The sequence below is a fragment of the Panthera leo genome, chromosome B4 (genome assembly GCF_018350215.1).
Source record: "Panthera leo isolate Ple1 chromosome B4, P.leo_Ple1_pat1.1, whole genome shotgun sequence".
NCBI classification, from domain to species: Eukaryota; Metazoa; Chordata; class Mammalia; order Carnivora; family Felidae; genus Panthera; species Panthera leo.
In genome coordinates, this window is record NC_056685.1 from 42,983,214 (window position 1) to 43,004,180 (window position 20,967).

General features: G+C 39.3%; 1 protein-coding gene across 2 annotated transcripts in view; it reads right to left on the reverse strand.

Annotated features, from left to right (window-relative positions):
• Window positions 1-20,967, reverse strand: part of LOC122224219 (pregnancy zone protein-like) — a 45,194-nt gene that overhangs the window by 1,944 nt on the left and 22,283 nt on the right. For both annotated transcript variants that reach the window (XM_042945766.1, XM_042945765.1), the window contains 19 exons: window positions 18,584-18,733; window positions 15,534-15,698; window positions 13,184-13,274; window positions 10,037-10,196; window positions 9,429-9,657; window positions 8,999-9,125; window positions 8,667-8,788; window positions 8,389-8,440; window positions 6,116-6,199; window positions 5,427-5,603; window positions 5,050-5,137; window positions 4,257-4,413; window positions 3,797-3,871; window positions 3,325-3,508; window positions 2,676-2,899; window positions 1,625-1,843; window positions 1,341-1,471; window positions 876-966; window positions 122-190 (listed from right to left, as the gene is read on the reverse strand). In XM_042945766.1, the coding sequence (XP_042801700.1) occupies window positions 122-190; window positions 876-966; window positions 1,341-1,471; window positions 1,625-1,843; window positions 2,676-2,899; window positions 3,325-3,508; window positions 3,797-3,871; window positions 4,257-4,413; window positions 5,050-5,137; window positions 5,427-5,603; window positions 6,116-6,199; window positions 8,389-8,440; window positions 8,667-8,788; window positions 8,999-9,125; window positions 9,429-9,657; window positions 10,037-10,196; window positions 13,184-13,274; window positions 15,534-15,698; window positions 18,584-18,733 (2,595 nt within the window). The remainder of the gene's footprint in view (window positions 1-121; window positions 191-875; window positions 967-1,340; window positions 1,472-1,624; window positions 1,844-2,675; window positions 2,900-3,324; window positions 3,509-3,796; window positions 3,872-4,256; window positions 4,414-5,049; window positions 5,138-5,426; window positions 5,604-6,115; window positions 6,200-8,388; window positions 8,441-8,666; window positions 8,789-8,998; window positions 9,126-9,428; window positions 9,658-10,036; window positions 10,197-13,183; window positions 13,275-15,533; window positions 15,699-18,583; window positions 18,734-20,967) is intronic.

A 20,967-nucleotide genomic window follows, 5' to 3' on the forward strand; every position in this document is an offset into this window, starting at 1 on the left:
TGTTGACTGGTTCAGCCTCCTTCACCTGTGTGTCTGAAAAACATTATTATCTAGGATCTGGATTGGTGTGTTGGAACCTCTAGTAGTGTTCCCGGATCTGGCAGAGTCTACAGAATCTCACCTCTTCAAAGTAAATCAGGACATGGTTGGTGCTCACTTCAGTCCTTTGAATCTGAGGCTTTTCTTGGAGCTGTTGATCAAGACCATAAGGCAGATATATGAGATGAGGAAATTCCAGGCTGAGAGTACTTTTCAGGTATTTATGATCCAATGGGCTGCTCGGAAACATCCAAATTGCTAATTGTGATTTCTTCAGGAATATAGTAATATGTATTAAGCCCTTTCTATATTATCTACCATTATTTATACCTCCGTATCTCTGTATCTATCTATTACCTACCTGTCAATCTGTCATCTAACTAATCTATTCATAACATATATATTTTCATAATATATGAGAGAGAATTATCCTTTACATATAAAAATAAAAAGGGAGAGTATCACATTTCTCTCTCTCTCTCTCTCTGGCATCTTTTTATATCATATACATGTGTATATATGTGATATATTTTCCCTTTTTAACATACACGATTGGAAGATAATTCAATACCTCTCCACATATCTAGATGTCTCCGGGCCTGCTGGAGCCTTATTCACCATGTCTAGGACTTACGTCTTATACCTGATACCACATAAGAGGGATGATTCACTATTAAAATGACGTAAGCACACTCTAGAGAAGTAAGTTTGAGGGAGTACCTCTTGAAAATTGAATCAGTAAAATAAAGTAAAACTGAATCGGTAAAATAAAATTGACAAGCACAAATGCCAGTATTTATCATGACTTTGATATCTGTAAGGGATATAGGGCTTACCCTTTTCACTGATGATTTCACAGGTATGAAGCCTGATATCATCTTCACGTCAACAATGGCCATGTTGGAGCTTGGTCGTTCTCCAGTGTAACTACAAAGTCAAGGCATCGGGAGAAGGCATTCAAACAAAATCCTTTGGAGTTTGTTCAAGACAGAAGTCTCCCCTTCTCTTTTATTTCTGGTGTTTTCTATCCTTAACCACCACGCAGTTTCCCCATCTACTTTCTTTGCTTCTGCTATTGTTATTTGGAAAACCCACCATTATGAACTCACACTCCGCAGGCATGGCAACATCATGTTCTCAATGTTAAGGCTGTTCAGCAAGAGTGAAGAACATTTTCTCACTAGTAAATATTGCAAGAATTACACATTCACAATGTGTGATCTTGGACAACGGAAGTTCCCCGCACAAGAAAATCGGTTTCTCAATATTCTACGAAAGGTCTTACCTACACAAGGATTTACCTAATGTTGATGTGAATCTGGAGTTTCCTGTGAGCTTCTACGCCATCACAATTCTTGGGGAGAGTATCAACCTTCAGAGCGAAGGGAACTTTCCCTTCTTTCTTGGGCAGGACATTATATCTCAGGGATGTCTAGAAAAAATTTAAAAACATCCCTTATCTTTGCACTTTAATAGTCTGTCTCTTCTAGATGATTCATATCTCTTCTTAGCCCACATGCCTTTTTCCATTTGGAGGTTCGTATCTAATTCTTGAGACTTTTCCCTTACACCCTGGTAGTCTCACCTGGAGGTACACACATCCTGATCCTGACACGGTCGTGCTGTACTCCCCTGGAATCTCTGGCAACCTGATTTCCTGAAGCAACAGGCGATTGGCATTGTGTACTTGGAATTTTTCCGAGAAGGTCTCCGAAGACTTGACAGTGACTACAGCAGCTTTCTCCATTTTACTGAATGTTGCGGCTCCATATTTGGACAGGGCTTGAAGCGCTACCACTGTGTCCTGAAAAGAGATGGGGCAGAAATCATGGGAGAGAAGGTACCAAAATCATACTGGATGTAAATCATATCAACCCTACTCTCTCTCGGAGTTATTTAATGACAAACGCAGACCTGTTATTAATCATAAACTATTCTATGTCCTTGGTGGTGGGGGGGGACATTAAAAAGTTTCCCCATTCAAGTAATTTACACTCAACACATGGAAATTCGACCCAGATATTTGACATAAAGCAGAGGCTTTCTCGATAATTTATAAATTTATATAATAATACATGTGTACACATTCGAAGAAAGGGGAAGAAATCGGAGCTAGATAGAGGAGACTGTGAAGAATGTTAGACATAAGAGTATGGATGAATTATGAGAAGGGTTTATATAGACAGAAGAGGGGCATCAGGGACTACCAGGGTGGGAAGACACAGAAAAAGGAGGGAGCCAATTCCAGAAAAAAGCAAAGGGATCAGCCCAAGCAGATAGGAGTCTTCGTGTTTACTGGGGAGAGGAAATGTTTTGCATAAAATATTAGACGATTCTAGTCTTTGGGTGAAAAAAAGATTTACTTTAACGAGGAAGTAATTTTATGAAATACTGCGTTAAAAAGATTGATCTATTTTACAGTTGGGGGTCCACTAAGGAGAGAAGATAAGAAAGACTGTACAAAGGGCAGCGCAGTAATGAATATATTAAGACAGGGGGCTGGAACCCTTCTGCTGATGGAGGAATGGAGAAAGTATGAATTAGAAATATTATCCAATTATCCAACTCCTAGAATATGGTTGTGTCTACATATGTAGTCAGGTATTTATTTTTCTTCCCAGGGCCTCTCCACAGACCTGAGTGGAGGAGAAGCCCCCATTGGGGTTTTGTTGCTTGGTGATCCATTTCACAATACGTGAAGCCACAGACAGATCTTCCGAAGATGGGGTAGGCCAAACAGTAAGATAGGCAAGGAGCAAGTAAGAGGTCATCTCCACTTCAACAGAAGGAGCCCGGGGTTGATAATAGAGCGACAGAACTTCTTGAACTTTCCCAGGACGCTGCCAGTGGATCGACTCATCTTTGAAAGGGAAAAGAGTATGATCTTCAACTTAAAGAATGACTTTTAAATCTGATTCATGAATATTCATTAGCGTTAGAGCTCACGTAGTAGTGAGCCGGTGTAAAAATAGTAATCACCAATCAAGCAACGCTTTGCCAATTTACGTTTCCAGTAAATCACAGTTTTTTTTCTTTGTGTCTATTACATACTGGTGTGATATTAGAGGTCGGGCTGCAGAGTCTATAATGTGTGAACTGAAAAAAATATTCCATGTCACCTACAGAATTGAAGCGTTGGATCCATGATAATTATTTTTATCATCATTATAATAATATAATGTGATATATGTGATGTACTATAGTCATGATAGGTTCTCTTCCTTCTTTTGATCACTGGTGATTCTGGACGTAAATTCTACCTCCTTTCACCGTAGCAGCTCTTACCTTCTTTCACAGCATCTTTGTCCAGTGATTCAAGCAGCTCACTTCGCTTGGCCTGGTTTCCTGCTAGGGCAAAGGCATAGGCCAATAATGCTTTGGTGTAGACAAGATTTCCTTGGGCCTCTGACTCTGAGATGGATCTCCAGGCACTTTCCAGGCAGAATAGAGCGTTGCGGACAACAGGGTGCTAAAGCAGATGAAAAAAGATCTTTATCTAGCACAACCAGGCTAATGAACGGTCTCCAGGCTAACACCGGATGAATAGTCTCCATGTGTCACGTAACATCACGGTTCTGACCCGAGAATAATTTCCTCTGCGGCTTCCAAAAGTATCTAGTCTTTTATGTGCCAGTGAAAATATACCAAAATTAAATAACATAAAAACCACGACTCATTGTCCTCAGAGATTCATAATTTCGTGATTTGTATTCCTTATATTTGTGAGACAGGATATAGGGACTGTGCTGGTACATACAGTGACAGGCAGTGGCATCTCCAGCAGAGCAATGGTGATGTAGGCAGAGAGCGTCACTTCGTCGTCTACCCCACCCTGTAAAGATCACAGGCAGAGATACTCAAACATCCCAATATTCATTAGCCGGAGTTGGCTAACTCTACTTTTCCCCTTGCTCACTTTTCACCAGAAAGCATCTTTTCTTGTGCAGTATGATTGATTTTCCCCTCTTTCTCCTCCACCCTAAAATTCTTGAATCGGTTCCAAATCACTCACCCTCACTCTTAGTAACATGCTGAGGCGTTTCGCACACTATTTTAATTCCCTAAAAAACTACTGATTTGTTGTCAGGTTGCAGAAGCTTTTAGAACCTACTGCCCTACCTCAAATCTATGTCACCAAGACTTGAGGAATCAGTAGGAGTATCTTTGTCCCTACATGTGACTATTTCCAGGGACCAGAACAAAATTAATGGCACCACCTTAATAGCATTGTTTAGCAGTGATCCAGAGCGTTGGAAACAACCATTTTCCTTCTGCTTCTGTGAGAGCCAAGTGAGGGCATCCGTGATGTGCGACTTCTCCACAAAAATGTACGACCGGGCTTGAGCAAAGGACTTGAGCACAAATGCAGTAAGCCTGTCCAGCACAGAAGAGACAGACATGAGGACCATCTCACGTTCAAAGCTCATTTTGGGCAACGGCATTCAGACTTTGGTCTTCACAACTCAGTGGAAGCAACCCATTGGTGGGGACAGGACACATGCACGCTAAATATTCTTTTGTTTGTGCAGCAGCTATCTGAGTTCTTTCTTGAATCTCTAGACTTAACTGGTTTCTTCAGAGTTGATGAAGAACTTTCCACTTTTTTTTTCACTTTTTTTTCGTGCACAATGTTTGCCCGACAACGCTGTCCATCACCCAAACTGCCATTTCCTAAATGATTCTTTATCACATCACAGTCCCTTTCTGTCCTTTCCCTCTTCCTTCCCTTAATACACAGTATAGAAGCTTCTTTTACCATTCACATTATAATGCTTCCTGCCTTATATTTCCATTTTGGGGGATCTTTATTTTACTGTTTACTATTTACTTTATTTTACAGGTGAGTGTTCATACATGAATTGGTGAGATCACACGATAGTGATGACAGGCTTGTGGAGTTTTAAAGGATAGCGCATTCCATGAAACAACTCCAGGTATCAGAGAATCAATATTTCCAGAATTCCCAAATAGAATGAATCTGCAGTGAGCATATGGAAATAATTATCTTACCAAGTGTTTCCCTGACTTCTACTATCATAATCCCCAAAGGTGCTGTATGAACCATCTTTGTGCTTGTAATTCAACTGCCTTTGGTACCCTGAAAAGGAAGTATTCATAGGTTTAGGAAACAGCAGAAACATTGGAGAATTAATCAGTCTTTTCCTCAAAACTTGGTTAGGAATCTTAGGAAAACTACCATTTTATCAAGATATCTCCAAGACTGGATAATGCCATTGAATTTTCTGGAGGTATAGTGGGACATTTGATTGGTTATCGTGGCAACGGTGATTTTTTAAAATCTTAACCAAGGAGAAACTGATTGGAGTTCAGTGAAAGAGCTATTTAGGGAATCAGTTAAGATTTCTCCTTTCGGGGTAATCTCTCACCACTGACAAGATAGCTGATGGCTTTGGACTTGATATCCTCCGTCAGCTGTCCTGTCTCATTCAGATAGTTCAGAACATAGATGTTAGGGACAAAAAGGACCATATTCTGCTCTCCACAACCATAGGGCATCCGGAGAAGATTCTGAAGATTTCGCATTGCAGAACCTAGTATGTCACCTGGGGAATGAGAACATAAAAAAAAAATCCGAGGCACTCAGAGCTGGTCTATGTTGGGATAGGAAGATAGATTACTAGCAAAATGTGAGGTCAAATCTCTTATGGAGAGAAGGACAGGAAAGCATAAGAGGCGAAGAAAAACAAGAAATAGAAAGGATAGAGAAAAGTGGGAAAAATAAAGTCAGTGGTTCAAGGATGGAAAAAACTGAATGGCAGGAGCCATCTTTTCTGATAAACAACTTGTCCGGGAAAAACCAACTTTCAGGATGCCTCACCACCTAGTCAGTCTCTTGAAGATGAGGGCACCGAGAGGTGACCCTTGGTACTTTTTAGAGTGTGTCAAGGTAGCACAACATCTGTTCAGCCCTCTTCTAATACCCAATGCGATTCTTAGCTTAGCACTCTTTCTCTCAAACGAATGCCTACAGCCAATGTCTTAACTGTGGATAGTGAGGCTGCGTGCACGAGAATAGTGAGATGGAAAATTGTTTGCCTCGGGCTGGCAGACTCACCCAAAACCGAATATGTCGCCCTGGCAGATCCTTCAACCACATCTGAAGGAACTTTGAGTGACAGCTTTTCAGACACTCCAGTTTCTAATGAAAGAAGACAAATATGTATAAGGGAGGGACAACAAGAGAGCAATGTCCTACTTTTGTTTCAAGTTCTTCCCCCTTTTTGATCAAATTCCCACCTGTCCTTTCTCTGGATCACTGTATCATTTCTTTGATGTCGTCTAAGTTTCTCCTAAAGTCATGGTTTTTCTCGCAGTGAAGTCCATATTAACATATGTCTGTGCTAAATTTGTACCGATTTCCTTCTGAGCACATGCCTTATGTTATGACTATTTTCTTCCCCTAACTGCTTATGCTGATATATATGATGAGTGTTTTTTTAAAAATACCTCCATTCCATAAATATGCATTAAGTGCACGCGATATACCGGCTTCTGCTTCAAGTGCAATGATATAACAATTTTCAAAAAAAAAAAAAAAAATTCCTGACTTCCCAGAGTTTTCATTTTAACGGGAGTAATCAGATAACAAACAAATATTTAGTATGATAGGCGTTAAGAAGTTCTATAGTGGGGCGCCTGGGTGGCTCAGTCGGTTGAGTGTCCGACTTCGGCTCAGGTCGCGATCTCGCGGTCCGTGAGTTCGAGCCCTGCGTCAGGCTCTGGGCTGATGGCTCAGAGCCTGGAGCCTGCTTCCGATTCTGTGTCTCCCTCTCTCTCTGCCCCTCCCCTGTTCATGCTCTGTCTCTCTCTGTCTCAAAAATAAATAAATGTTAAAAAAAAAATTAAAAAAAAAAAGAAGTTCTATAGAGAAAATTAAAGCAGAATGTTTATATGGGACAGCTGGTAAGACAAAGCAAAGACAGAGCTGGTGTGAAGTAAGCTCCTCTCTTCAATAAAATCATAGGTGACCGGAGATTTGAAGGATGTCAAGGGATATGATTTACACATATCTGGGGGAAGAGACTTCCAGGGAAAAGGAACAAAAAGCGAAAAGACTCCAGAGATTAGAGTATGCTGGCTGTGTTCCAAGACCAGACTGGGAGTCCACTGTGCCCAGAGGAGGGTGAGTGAGGGAGAGAGTCACAGGGTATGAAGTCATGGCAATCGTGAGGGTTTGGAGGGGACATTGGAGGAATAGGCTGTAACTTTTGGGGACATGGGAAATTCTCAGAAGGTCTGAACGGACGGGGCACATGATCTGAAGTGTGCTTTAAATAATCCCTCCTGCTGTCAGGGATCAAGGGCAGGTGGCCAGGCGACCGGTTAGGAGGTTATTGAGATGATCCAGGAGAGAAAAGACTAGAGTAGAAGTGCACATGGCGATAAGTAAGAAGATTCTGGATAAAATGTCAAGGTGGAGCCGATCATAGTTGAAAACAGATTGGGTGTGGAATGTAAGGAAGTAATGGTGAAGGATGACTATGAAATTTTTCCTTCAGGCAAGTAGAAGAGTGGGATTTTTATCATCTGAGATGGATTTAAAAAAAATGGCAGGAGGAGCAGGTTTGTGGGAACCAGGAGAAGTGTAGTTTTGAACATGCTGGTTTTGAAATACCTATGAGTCCACAGGCCCGTCAGTGGAGTTGATAAGTGGGCAGCTGAATACACGAGTCTGAATTAAGAAAGCAGTGTGGACCCAAGTTGTACACTTTGCTGTCTCCAGTGCAAAGCTGGAGTTATTCAAGTTATTCAAGTTCTGGGACTGAATGAGATTATCAAGGGATGCTCACCTACAGGAGAGATCTGCACACGGAGCACTGTTCTCAAGATGATTCTAGATGGTGCAGAGTTGAACATTTTCATGGTAATTTTTATATCATTTTGTTGATAGTGTTAGTAAAATATTGGTTTTCTATACATGCTAGTGACCTGAAGTTCTTCTTCAAATGACTTACATGAGTAAGTTAAATTTGAGTACATTTATGCTAGTCATTGAATAATGACTACTCTTGCCACACAGGTATTTCAATACTTTGAAAATTATTTAGGGAGAAGTTTGATAAACGCAGGTGCATTGGAAAGGATCCTGTTCTGCGGTCATCAGCTTTGGTTCTCCTTATTAGCCGGAAGCTTTTAGGTAAGTCTTTTAACTTCTTTGAGTCTTCATCTGGAAAAGACCGTTCTGAATCAAATGCCCTGAGGTTTGCCCTTGGGAGAGTACGCTATATTTTTTCTCCAGAGGAAAACATACCGCATATGGCATTCTACAACTCTACACTTGGGCGCGAGTGGCTGAACTTGAGAATTTTGTCTACTTTTGACCCTTACCTGATGCACAGAGGAGTGTGTTGAAAGTTTCCTCCTGTTCTATTCCTTCAGGCTTTTCGTTGGGAAAAAAAAAAAAAAAAAGTGAAAAAGTAAAGTCATACTGAGTGTAGAAGAAAAAAAAAAACCCAATTACTCTAAAGGAGAGGAGAAAATGTTAGTAAGACACTGAGCTGCAGATCCATTTCTATTCTTGGGAACGAAATGGCACTCACATACATAGTAGGTAATGCTATATAATATAATAAGGCCTCTGAGACTCAGGAAGTTTACCCACGTACCTCAACTAATAAGGGCTTGACTACAGTGTCCTTCTGCCCAACCACCGGGACTGTAGGCACCTCGTTGCCGCACAATTCTTCAGACTGCAGGGCCTCCACGGTAGCTGTGAAATTCACCTTGCCTGGAAAATAAGATCCTTAAGGAGTTAAACAGTGATTCCATATTGAATGGTTTCCCTTTTTAAGTTTCTCCAGGAGATATAATGGTTTTCTTTCAGTGCATCATGGTTGAAGGAGGAGGGAAAAACCCCACGTATCCGGGTCAGGGTCAGGGTGGAAAGCAAATCACTACAACGCAGGAAGTGGGAGTTGCCAACAACCTTATCACTCACCCAGTGACTTTGGAGTCACAGTCCAGGACACCGTTTTCTGCCTGCTTCCACAGACGCAGTGATTGGCTTCATTCTTTCTCACTAGGTCGGCCGAGTTGTCAGGGAAGGCTTCTAGCTGCACACTGACCTGAACCCCATACCCGCCCACAAGTGTGAGAAAGAACACAGGGGGGAAAAAAAAAGAAGGAATCAGGTGGAAATAATATCTGAATTTAGGAATACACAGAAAATATAGAACCCCAAGCAAATATAACGTTACCACCTTGGACGGGCCAGGTAGCTTTGCTCTTAGCACCTATTCCATTCCAAAATTAGCCTACATCATTATTCAGCTATGATTTGCCGGGGGATTATGTAGGAGACCGGGATAATGAGTGGCGACTGGGTGCCTTCCTTGTACTCTTGCTTGCTCCCAGAGAAGGGCCCTTACCCGAATGCAGTGGGACAAATAATTGAACACGGTGGCTTTGAGGGTAAAGTCTTCTCCTCGAACCACAGAGTAGGGGAGAGTGAGTTCCACGAAGAAGGGCTGGAACACTTGAAGAGAGATGATGGGGGAGAGACCCAGCCCTGTGTTTCCAGACAAGCAGAGTGCATGGGCCTTCCACTCAGTGATGGTGTCAGGGACCTTCACTGCCAACTCACTTCTACCTGATAAACTGGAGAAGGAAAAAAGAGGAACACTGTGAGTCAACACATTTTTTAACACGGGCCATAGCTGATTCTAGAGCGGGGTATCTTAGTAACCCAGTGTGGCCAATGCCAAACTTGGGACTCCTCAGGAGGTCTCTGGAAGTTTTTCTTTTCTTTTTAGAGGCAAGGGTAGCTTCCCACTTTCCATTGTTTTAGATATCTCAGGATGAAATTAGAAAAAAATTTGCATTGCTGATCTACGAGGTCAATGAACTATGAGCCTAAATGTTTACCGGAAAGAAATGGAACAGCACTGAAAGGCTCAGGAACCAATGCTAACACCAGAATCAAAGAGGAGGAGTCACATCTTTTCCTAAACTAAATTCTGGGCAACACACAACTTACTCGAGGGGTACCAAGTCCCAGATCCAGGTCTCAGGGAAGTACTTTCGGATTGTCTCTTTCCTGGGACGTTCTACCATGGCTGGAACATTCTCACTCATTGTTATTGCTTGAGCTCTTCCCCCAACACCAGGTGCTACTTGTGGTAAGACTTGTGGAAGGGCTGTGGAAAGACAATACGAAGGGCCCAACAGAAACCTCATTTTTATCATGAATTTCTTCGCGTTGCCTAGTTTCTCAAGCAGAATAAGGTCATTTGCTCAGGGAATGTTCATTATCAGAGCAATTTAACCTATCAGCTTGTTACTTTGTTCACTTACCTATTTGCTCTCTAAGAAAGCTAATCCTATCTCCTTCAAAGAGTCTGGAGGTAAATGTATTTTTCTCCAGAAATGAAAACAAATGTAGCTCTCTGTGGATTATTCAATTAGCGAAGGGAGGAATAACACACCCAATAGTGCCTTTACACTGAAAGGATGATCACGTGTTCTCCACTTGCAGTGAGAACTGAACGAGAAGAATGAGTAGTAGCTACAGAAAGGATTTAAGAAACGCTTTTTTCCTTGACAGTGAATGAGATAGGGACACAAACACTAGAATACAGTAGAGGATGTTATAGACCCCAGAAACTCAATAAAGGACAGAAAATGAACTTTGGAGTGACCAGAAACGACTTTACCAAAGTAGAATTTTAGATGATCATTGAAAGATGAGAAACAAAGGAGAATCGAGGAGATATTTGAAGGAAAGGGCTCTAAAAGTATGTACACAGAGGTCAGAAGGGATGCTCCACAGGGAAAAGGGAGTGAGATGTCTATTTTGAGGGTTTGTTGAGTAAACAGTAGGTGTAGTTATATAATGAAGTACCAGGAAGATTAGGGCAAATAAAGTAGATCTGTTAATGCAGGAGTTAGCTTGATTTAAATAAAAGTGACACTCTAGAGATCAGAAGATCCAAAGATCACAGGTGTAAATATATAAATATAAATATGATATATATTTTACATACACATAAAATAATATAGTGGAACATGCCTTTTTAAAACCTTAAGTACAATAATTCTATGAATTCTGGAAATGGTGACCATCTATGGGAAATAAGTGACATGATAAGAGCAACGTTTAAGGGTGATAGTGCCCTTCACAGTATCCAGGATAGACTGACGTGAAGAAGGACAGGAGGCAAGAAAAGTAAATTAGGGTAGTTTGTAAGTAATTTCGTTATGAAATAATGAGGCACAAGAATAAGGTGGTATAACTGAGAAGGAAAAGGAAATAATGGGTAGGTGACAAATACAAATGCAAAGTTTGCATAGAGTCTTACAGAATATTTGGGGTAAGAATGTAATGACACTACTCTGTTTTTAGGTTTTCTGGATCATTCTATGAGCATGTTTTCTCTTATGTTTGGAAAGAAAATACACACTTGGTATTAAGAGGGATAGGAAAATAAAGTAATAGTGCTTTTCAATTATTATTATTATCATTATTATTTTTTAGGTTTATTTCTTTATCTTGAGGGGGTTGGGTGGCAGAGAGAGAGGGAGAGAGAGAGGAGAGAATCCCAAGCAAGCTCTGTACCGCCAGTGCAGAGCCCGATGCGGGGCTCAAACTTACGAACCGCGAGATCATCAACTGAGCTGAAATCAAGAGTCAGAAGCTTAACTGACTGAGCCACCCAGTCACCCCTCTTTTCAATTATTTTTTTAAACATATACTATTCATGGCAACATGATTATATTTTTTCATTTATGCTCACAACACATGCTCAGTAACTTTGATGTTGTCATTCTGATTTCAGATTTGAAGAAGTTGAGCCTTAGTCTGTGAATTTGGAAAGTCCCATATGACCTACCACACAGATAAGAACATGTCCCTTGGCCCTTAGCACACTGCTTTTTTCACTATACAGAATTTTCTTTCTGTTGAGGGAATATTCTGATTTGCTCCTCTATTGCCAACTAGAACTTTATTCTTTGTCTTCTTAGGTAAATCATGTCTACTGTATTCAAGTCCGTGTTTATTTTATTTTTAAGGAACACTTTATACTAGAACATTTCTTTTTTTTTTTTTTAACGTTTATTTATTTTTGAGACAGAGAGAGACAGAGCATGAACGGGGGAGGGGCAGAGAGAGAGGGAGACACAGAATCGGAAACAGGCTCCAGGCTCTGAGCCATCAGCCCAGAGCCTGACGCGGGGCTCGAACTCACGGACCGCGAGATCGTGACCTGAGCCGAAGTCGGACGCTTAACCGACTGAGCCACCCAGGCGCCCCAATATTCTAGAACATTTCTTATTAGAAAGTAGGACTAGTGGATATACAAATGCGTAGAGAAAACTTTCTCTAGACGTGACAGCAATAGAAAAGAATACTCAGAATCTTTTCAAATTTTCCTCATTGCCAGGTATACTGGAAACACACAAGGAGACCAGTAGTCTAACTGCCAAAAGTTGGGCTATTCTATTTCATTCAACATATCAAAGTCACTTTGATTTTCATAAAAAGAAGATGACAGAGACAATTAATGTCCATACGATCTTTCACATTTCTCAGCCTTCCTTGCAGGAAGGGCAGATATCCCACTTCCACAGCAGGACAAAATAATCATTTCCCTCCTTTCTCATGGTAATGGTCTTGGATGGCACATGGGAAATGGAGTCACAAGATGAAAGTAGAAAGGGTACCCCTAACTCACTGATTGGGGGGGAGCCGTTCTGGACAGCTACTGGATGCATATGCAGTTGTGTGTGAGCGAACAAAGAAAAGCAAATGTTATCATCTTAGTTGCTGAGCTGTGGGAGTTTGGTTGTTATTGCAGTAAAATCTGTCTTATGCTAATTGAGGTGTTGAACCCACACTGGATAAGGAGGATTTGAAATCGCAAGACTACTACAGGCTAGGACAAAAAAGCAGTCAACTTTGATTTCAGAGACAGAGTAAAAAAATGAAACGATAATTGCTTTAAAAATTGTTTCTTTTTGGAGGGGAGGGGGTGTTATTTGAAGAAAACTCACCAAGAAGTCGCTGCAGATTCACAAGAGTCACAAGATTCAATACTCAGAAAAATAACTTTTCATCCCACCCCACCCCAGCAAAACATCATTTTTTCCCCTATTATCCTAGCAGGCAAAGGTATCTCCCCCTTACCGTCTTCATAGGCTATAGGATATGGTGGAGGCAGCCAACAAAAAGATGGACTGTGGAGTTTTGAGTTGGTAAAAATATTTAATCCTGCAGACTGGAAGAAAATGGATTATTAAAGCATATTGGCAATCCAATCCTGAGAATGGGATCTTTTCTTACATTTGTACTGTAGGGGTCAAGAGCAGGCTGCCCAAAGCGAATATAGCATATTGATTATTTTGAATTGAGGCTAGTTGGGAAACATTTGGTTCAAGGACACTCAATCCCTCCTCTGTCTTCCTCACAGCAGTAAATAAATCTCCCACATGAAAGGTAACCTTTCATGGAAAGGGTAAGGAAAATAAAAATCCTTATCACCAGAGATAGGAACTTTAAAGCCAAGAATGTTGTAGAAACAAACCCCGTTATTATTTTTTTTAATCTATGACCTCAGCCCAAATTCCATTTAGAATTCTAAAGCTCCCGAACATGTTTTCTTTATCCTGTCAGTTTCCCACAAATTTGTCTTCTCTTTGGCTAAAAAGTACAAAAGCTTCCTGTTTGTTCATTTCTTTAGGTCTCAATTTCATTATTGGGCCCCCAGAGCATGTAATAAAACCGTTTTTCTCTCCTGTTAAACTGTCTCCTAGAAATCTAATTCTTAGTCCAGCCGGAACACCCTGAGGCGCAGAGGAGGAATTTTTCCTTCCCTACATGATCACACTTTCATTATTATCATGCATATAGCCCATAGGATCATCATGAAAGTGCCACACAAAAAGGAAGAGAGCTATTTTATAAATATGAAAACGGAGTCACAGACAGTCCAGTTCATCCAGTTAGTGACTAGGAGTTGGGATTAGAACCCTGATTCTACTGATTCCTATTTCTGAATTTTGTTGCTATATGCTGATGCCTCTTTAATTATCTTTTGCATCCAAGAAACTATTTTGCACCTGTATGTTTATCTTCCCTTCCTTTTCTCCAACCAACTAATATTTGTTTCTCCAAACAAATATATATATATAATATATATATATATATATATATATATATATATATAGTGTGTGTGTGTGCGTGCGTGTGTGTGTGTGTGCACAGAATAATTGTTTATGTTTCTTTTCATTTGAAATTATAGGGTTGCACATTGGAGATTTTTCTTCACAGTTAGTTACACTTTGTGTTGTTTAAGTTTTATTGGAAAATGTGTCTTTCCCTAAATATCTATGCTCAGCCCATCACTTTCCTAATTTAGTCTTGCTTCTTTTCTTTCTCATTTTCTTGCAAGCATCTTGAATCTCTGCATCCAAAACATACATGCAGATGCCTACAGTAGCCTGATTCCTCGAGTCCACTTGGTCCCAGAGGCCTCTTTCCTCACTATTTGTCACCAGGAAATACTACTCGCTGTCTTACCTCCAAATACGCGGGAAACTGTGCGAGGCTGAGACACAGTTATCAGTGGTGGCAGTGACATGAAACAGGGAGAAAGAAGTCAGAAGCAAATGTTTAAAGATTAAACAGTTAGCTAATGAGCCTAAAGAGTCCTCTACCTACCCCTCTCTCACCAACTGATTTAAGATCCCGGAGGCTCTAGAAGAAGGAGATTTAAATTGCTCTCCGCTACGCTGTGGAAGAAGGGCACGTTTCCTCAAGATACAATAAGGGTTTTAAGCCCTCTTTGGTCGTGTGATAAGACTTCATCTCAAAGCTGGACAAACTCTCCCTTCGTAACACTGTCTAGTTACAGTTAATCTGAAAGCTAGGCATTTTATTTAACCTGGGGCATTTAACCTGCCCCAGGCCTGCTCACATTCCGACCCAAGTTTTGTAAATCTTTTCTTTGTGAAAGACTACTTTCAGTTTTCCCGGAAATTTTACTGCAGTAAAGATGATGAAAGTATTATACTTTGTGTATTCAGTCATTTATTTATTCAACATCGTATGTATTGTGCAACAGACTGACGATAATGGCCGCCAATAAGGTACTCACCTTTCACTGTGGAAAATGTTTCACTATGCTCACACTAGTTTTCTATGTTTCTATGAAACATTTCTATGTTTTGCTAGAATCTCTGACAATTGCTGAGGGGGCTATGGCAGTCGTAAACAGCTTTGGGATCAACCTGGTTGAGGCTGTGGGCCCTAAAAGCATACCACTTGCGCTAAAGAGTGCGAGATACATTGATGATTGAATATCCGTATGTGTACAAAGTTCTCCGTGCTTCTGAGGTTTCAGTGTTTTTCTGTTAAGCTTAGCTTTGTTTTGGGGGGGGTGCAGGATCAGATTCTAGAGCTTAGAAGCCCATTTGTTCTCCACTTCAACAAAAACTTAAAACTCAATGTTGTTTATACTTTTGGGAAGGTGAATTACCTCAAAAACACTGTAAACGTCATCCTCTTTTATGGCCCACTTTGGTGTGTAAACAATTCCATTGTGAACTATGTCTTCTGCATTGATACATTTTTCACCATATGCATTCAGGGGACCTCCGTGTGTAAGGCTAGGGACCCTCTTTGGTGGCAGCAAATCATAGACCTGCAAAGTTGAGAGAACAAAGGGAAACTTCTTGTTTTGTCTTGCCTTTTAAGTTCATTTTTAGTGTGATAATGTTCAGTCTGGGATTTAAAAGATTGTGGTGTTTATTGAATACTCCCATGCCAATGATACAAAGAACCACAGACAAATCATGGGGAGATAATAAATGTTAGGGATCCTAATCCTGTTGTTGTACAAAAGACATTAATACATAGAGAAATGAAATTAATTGATCAAAGTCTCAGAGCCCATTTTGGTTGAGTAAGAATAAAACTCGTCTCCTGTCTCCTACACCAAATGCCTATCTTTTTTTTTGAAGTTTATTGATTTATTTTGAGAGAGGCAGAGAGAGAGAGAGAGAGAGAGAGAATCCCAAGTAGGCTCCATGCCTAGTGTGGAGCCCAACATGGGGCTCGATCTCACAACCATGAGCTCACAGCCTGAGCCGATATCAAGAGTTGGATGCTTAACCAACTGAGCCACCCATGCGCCCCCCAAATGCCTGCTTTTAAAAGGAAGCCAAAAATGTGGACAGCATAGCGAAGTGTGACAGGAGCACAAAAGCCACTCATAATCCCAACAGTCAGAAATAATTTCCGTACATTCCCAATTCATTCCTTTTCCCATTTTCTATGATTAAGTTCTTTTTAACTCTTACTGAGTTTTTTGTTTTTGTTTGTTTTAGTCTACTATTTTAGTTCCAACTCTAGCTTGACCAAAAACTAGGTGCCCAGGCAACCTAGAAATAAATCAATTGCAGTTCAGTTTTTGCCCAGAGCCTGGTGTCAGGCCACCTGCTCAGTCACATAGTACCCAGGCCATTAAATAAACACAGGCCTCCACGCAGACCTTCTAATGTGGCTGCATTCACCTCTTGCCTATGCTACTACAATAACCTACTAATTGTTCCCATTCTTTCATTCTTGCTCTCATTCGCTCAGCAGCAAACAGGATCTCCTTAACAGATAAATTGGAATTGGCACTCTTCCGTTTACAACTCTTCAGATTTACCATAGCATTTGCCGTCACCTCCAAACTCCACTCCAGGCTAACAGAGCTCGTCACAATCTTCCTTACTTTCCATTTTACCTACAGTCTCTAGCATCCTCGTCTCTCCCCATTACTTATTAGGTTATTACCTTTTCCTTTTAGAACACTCCAGTCTTGTTCTGACCTCAAGCCCTTTGGGCGCGCTGCCCTCATTCTTCATAATACTTGTCCTTTTTCCTTCATTCTCTGACCATGAGAAGACACTCTCAATCACCACTTGAAACAATGTCCAACTCTTTTTTTCTTTATCTCAGCATCTTTTTTATTTCTTTCACTATCCTCACCCAAATTGGGAACTATTATATGTTTATGTTTTTGTTGCTTACTTGTTTATGTTAATGCCTCATAAGACCGTTAGTCTAAGATGGTCAAAACCGACATCTGAAAGTTTACCATTAGAACTCCTGTTCCCAGAGCAGGATCCAGCCTCTAGGGAAGAGGCAGTGAAGATTTGTTACATAAATAAACAGACAGAGAAAGTAAACTATAAGGCCTTTTTGAAAGTGCTCTATTACAAGAGACATCTGTAAAAGACAAGTTTGAATGGAAACTCTCTTTTGTCCATACTTCAAACCGGTGAGCAAGCACCTAGATTTTAGGGGAAGCTGAAAAATCAGGCATTTCACATACTATCTTGATGTGGTGCATTAAAGGTGGCATGGAATGAGATTTGATTCAAACTCCACCCTTAAAATATATTTTATATATATTATATATTTTACATATAATATATATTATATATTTTATATAATATATTATACATAAATATATATTATATTTATATATTTATGTATACATAAATAAATATATATTATATTATATAAATATAATATAATATATATTATATATAATTACAATTATTATATATTATAAACAACATATATTATATTATTATTGTAATTATAATTATATTATATATAATATAATTTACATATAATCTATATTAAATATAAATACAGTATATTATATAAATATAATATAAATATAAATATATATAATATATAATTATAATTATTATATATTATAAACAACATATATTATATTATTATTGTAATTATTATAATTATATTATATAATATAACTTATATATAATCTATATTAAATATAAATATAGTATATTATATAAATATAATATAAATATAAATATATATTATATAAATTATATTATATATTATATAATATATATTTCATATAATATATACTATATAATATTTTTGTGTAATACATATATTTTATGTGATATATATTATATTTTATATTTAAATATAATATATATGTTATATATAATATATATTATATATATAACATAATAACATATAACATATATATTATATTTAAATTATATGTTATTATATATATAATATATTATATATAAATTATATATATAATATAATTTATATATAGTATATATTATATACGTTATATATAATAGATATTATATTTTAATATATTCTATAGTGGCTTTATCTGTCATAGCTGTGTTTTCTTCATTCATAAAATTAAGGTAATAATGACCACCTTAAGGAATTATTACTCATGTGTTGATTCCCTAACAATGTGTTGAGCACCTTTTATTCATAAAGTACTGTGCTAGGCGGTGAATGCAGTGGGGAACAATATTGCTCCCTCACTGAGAATATATCAAGAGAGAGAATGAAGTGAGAGCAGATTATGTTAAGCACCTGGCGCAATGTCTTTTGTGGAACTGAATTCAAGTCCAATTCATACATAACTTACCAGAGTATGCCTGACACTCTGAAGGATACGTCCTCTCAGTTATAACTGGTCTTAGCATATGTGCATTTTCTGAAATCCAAGGCTGAAAGGGGACTCACCAAACGAGGCGAGAGCTCAGCTTCAGGCTTCATGAGCAGGACGCTCTGGTCAACCGCACGGAGGGCACAGAGAGAATGGGGAGTGGCTGTGACCTCCAGGTTGATGTTTGAGGCCGGTGGGCTCTGGGCTGAGGAGAAGCTCAAATTGACCTGTAAAAAGGATATGATTATGACAGCAAATGTTCTAAGTATTACAGCCTCAACACCTCTACCCCAGACGAGGACTAATTCTTTCTACGCTTGGTTTCCCTTCATCCTTTTTGGAGCAGGCTTAAGAGGTGCGAACCGGTAGGGACTACCAGTGAACGATCTCTGGGGTAAATTGGAAATGTAGCTCCAGTTCACTGAGATTTCCTGGTCCTCGTGTAGCTGGTGAAATGTACATTGGTTTTGATCACATTGAGACAGAATCCCCGACGGGAAAAAGAGCGCACACTGCTAACAAAGATACATACTCTGATGCAGTTGACCTATCTCCGTGCGGTGTTTTCGTGGTGAATGCGCACAGTTTGCACGGTGCCATGAAAAGTCACGCTCCACCTCTGAGACCAGCCACCTGAAGCCTCCTCCAGGTCGCAGTCTTAGTCGTCTGACATTCTAAAGGGGTGCAGGGCAGCTTCGGCCGGGAGAAACTCACTGATAAGTGAACCTATCCGTTCTTCATGTTTCTGTAAATATTTCTGGAGCAGAGTCTGAGTTTTATTTTATATTCAATATAGAAAAGAAAATAATTTAGAATCTAGAGTCTGTAGTAGCACCAGGAAACTTTCCAGGTTCTTGAACGGCAAGGTGATTTGGATTGGAATGAAATGTCAGTATGCTTAGTTAAAATAATATCTCACTTGCGTTGCTGAATTTAACCGTGATCATCCCGCTATGTGGTCTGTGAATTAATGTAACAATTGGATTCGTGTATCATGAGAGCTACACGAAAAACAATTAATAGATTTATTCTCAAAATGAGGAAGTATTCATCCCGGTAGTTCACTATATTATGAAAACATGGCGTATGGAGAATTTTGTTTTAAACGTGTTTGTTTTTGTTTTCAGAAAATTTAAGCGTATGAAAACATGTTTGTGAGTGCCTATTTCAAATGAACACATGAATTATTTGCATTATAATCCACCGAAACGACTATTAATCAAGAAGTGACTACATTAGAAAATGTAAAATGCTTTACTGATACGCGAACAAACAAAGGATTTTAAGGCATAGTTGGAGAGTCTGCACTTATCCATATTAATCAGTGTCATCCTTTAAAAATGTTTGTGATGTTTATTTATTTTTTAAATTAAGAAAATTTTTTTAAATTTATTTTTTGAGACAGAGAGACAGAGCATGAGCAGGGGAGGGGCAGAGAGAGAGGGAGACAGAATCCGAAGGGGGCTCCAGGCTCCGAGCTGTCAGCACAGAGCCTGACGCCGGCTCGAACTCACGAACCATGAGATCGTGACCTGAGCTAAAGTCAGATGCTTAACTGACTGAATCACTAACGCGCCCCTTAAAAAAATTTGTTTTGATGTTTATTTATTTGTGAAAGAGAGAGAGTTAATCAATGTTATCCTTCGTAAATAATTCAATCCAGTTAAGAATGACAGGCAAAGTGTTATGTGGTATTTAACCTATATACTAGATCTGTTATTGTTAAAGTAAGAAAGAGAGATACAAATTTTGGATAGAAAACAGTTTTTTCTCTATCCTAATGAAGACTGAAGAGAATACTTGAAGTATATTATTGGTTTGAGGGAACACACATCTCAGACTGACTTGGTTCTTCCCTCCCATTCTCCGCCTGTTCTTGCCTCTGTTTGTTCATCAGCCTGCCAGGCTGTCTACCTTCTAAGGTCCTCAGTTTTTAACTTTTTAATACCTCTTTTTTTCTAACTGCTGGTGGTAAATGAAAATAGTCACCTTTCTTCTAAATACTTTTCTGGTTTTCACAGCGTCTCTCTACTTGTGATGAATAAGTTACGAGATATTTGATATGAAGAGACTGAGAATGATATCCAGGGGCTTGCACTCCTCTGTGGAAATTTTCTGGTGTTACTCAGGAATGGTCACCTGTTTTCTACCAGCAAGAAACCCCTGCTGGAATAAGCAAAGTGTGCCGAAAGCTATAGCATAACATGGCCATTCCAAGGTGTAACCAACAACCAACTACCCACGATTAGCAGTAAGGGCATTGAAGTTTGAGACAGGAATCTCTTCTAGGTTCACATGGAACACAAAGAACATCCAAATAGAGCAGAAGAAACTATGCCCTTGGACACCTGTCCTGTTTACTAGCATTCTTTAGTACGATAGAATTAAAATTTTATATCAGAATCCATTGTGTATTTTTCTTAGATCATTATATGTTTTTTAAAAAAGATAATCTAATGTA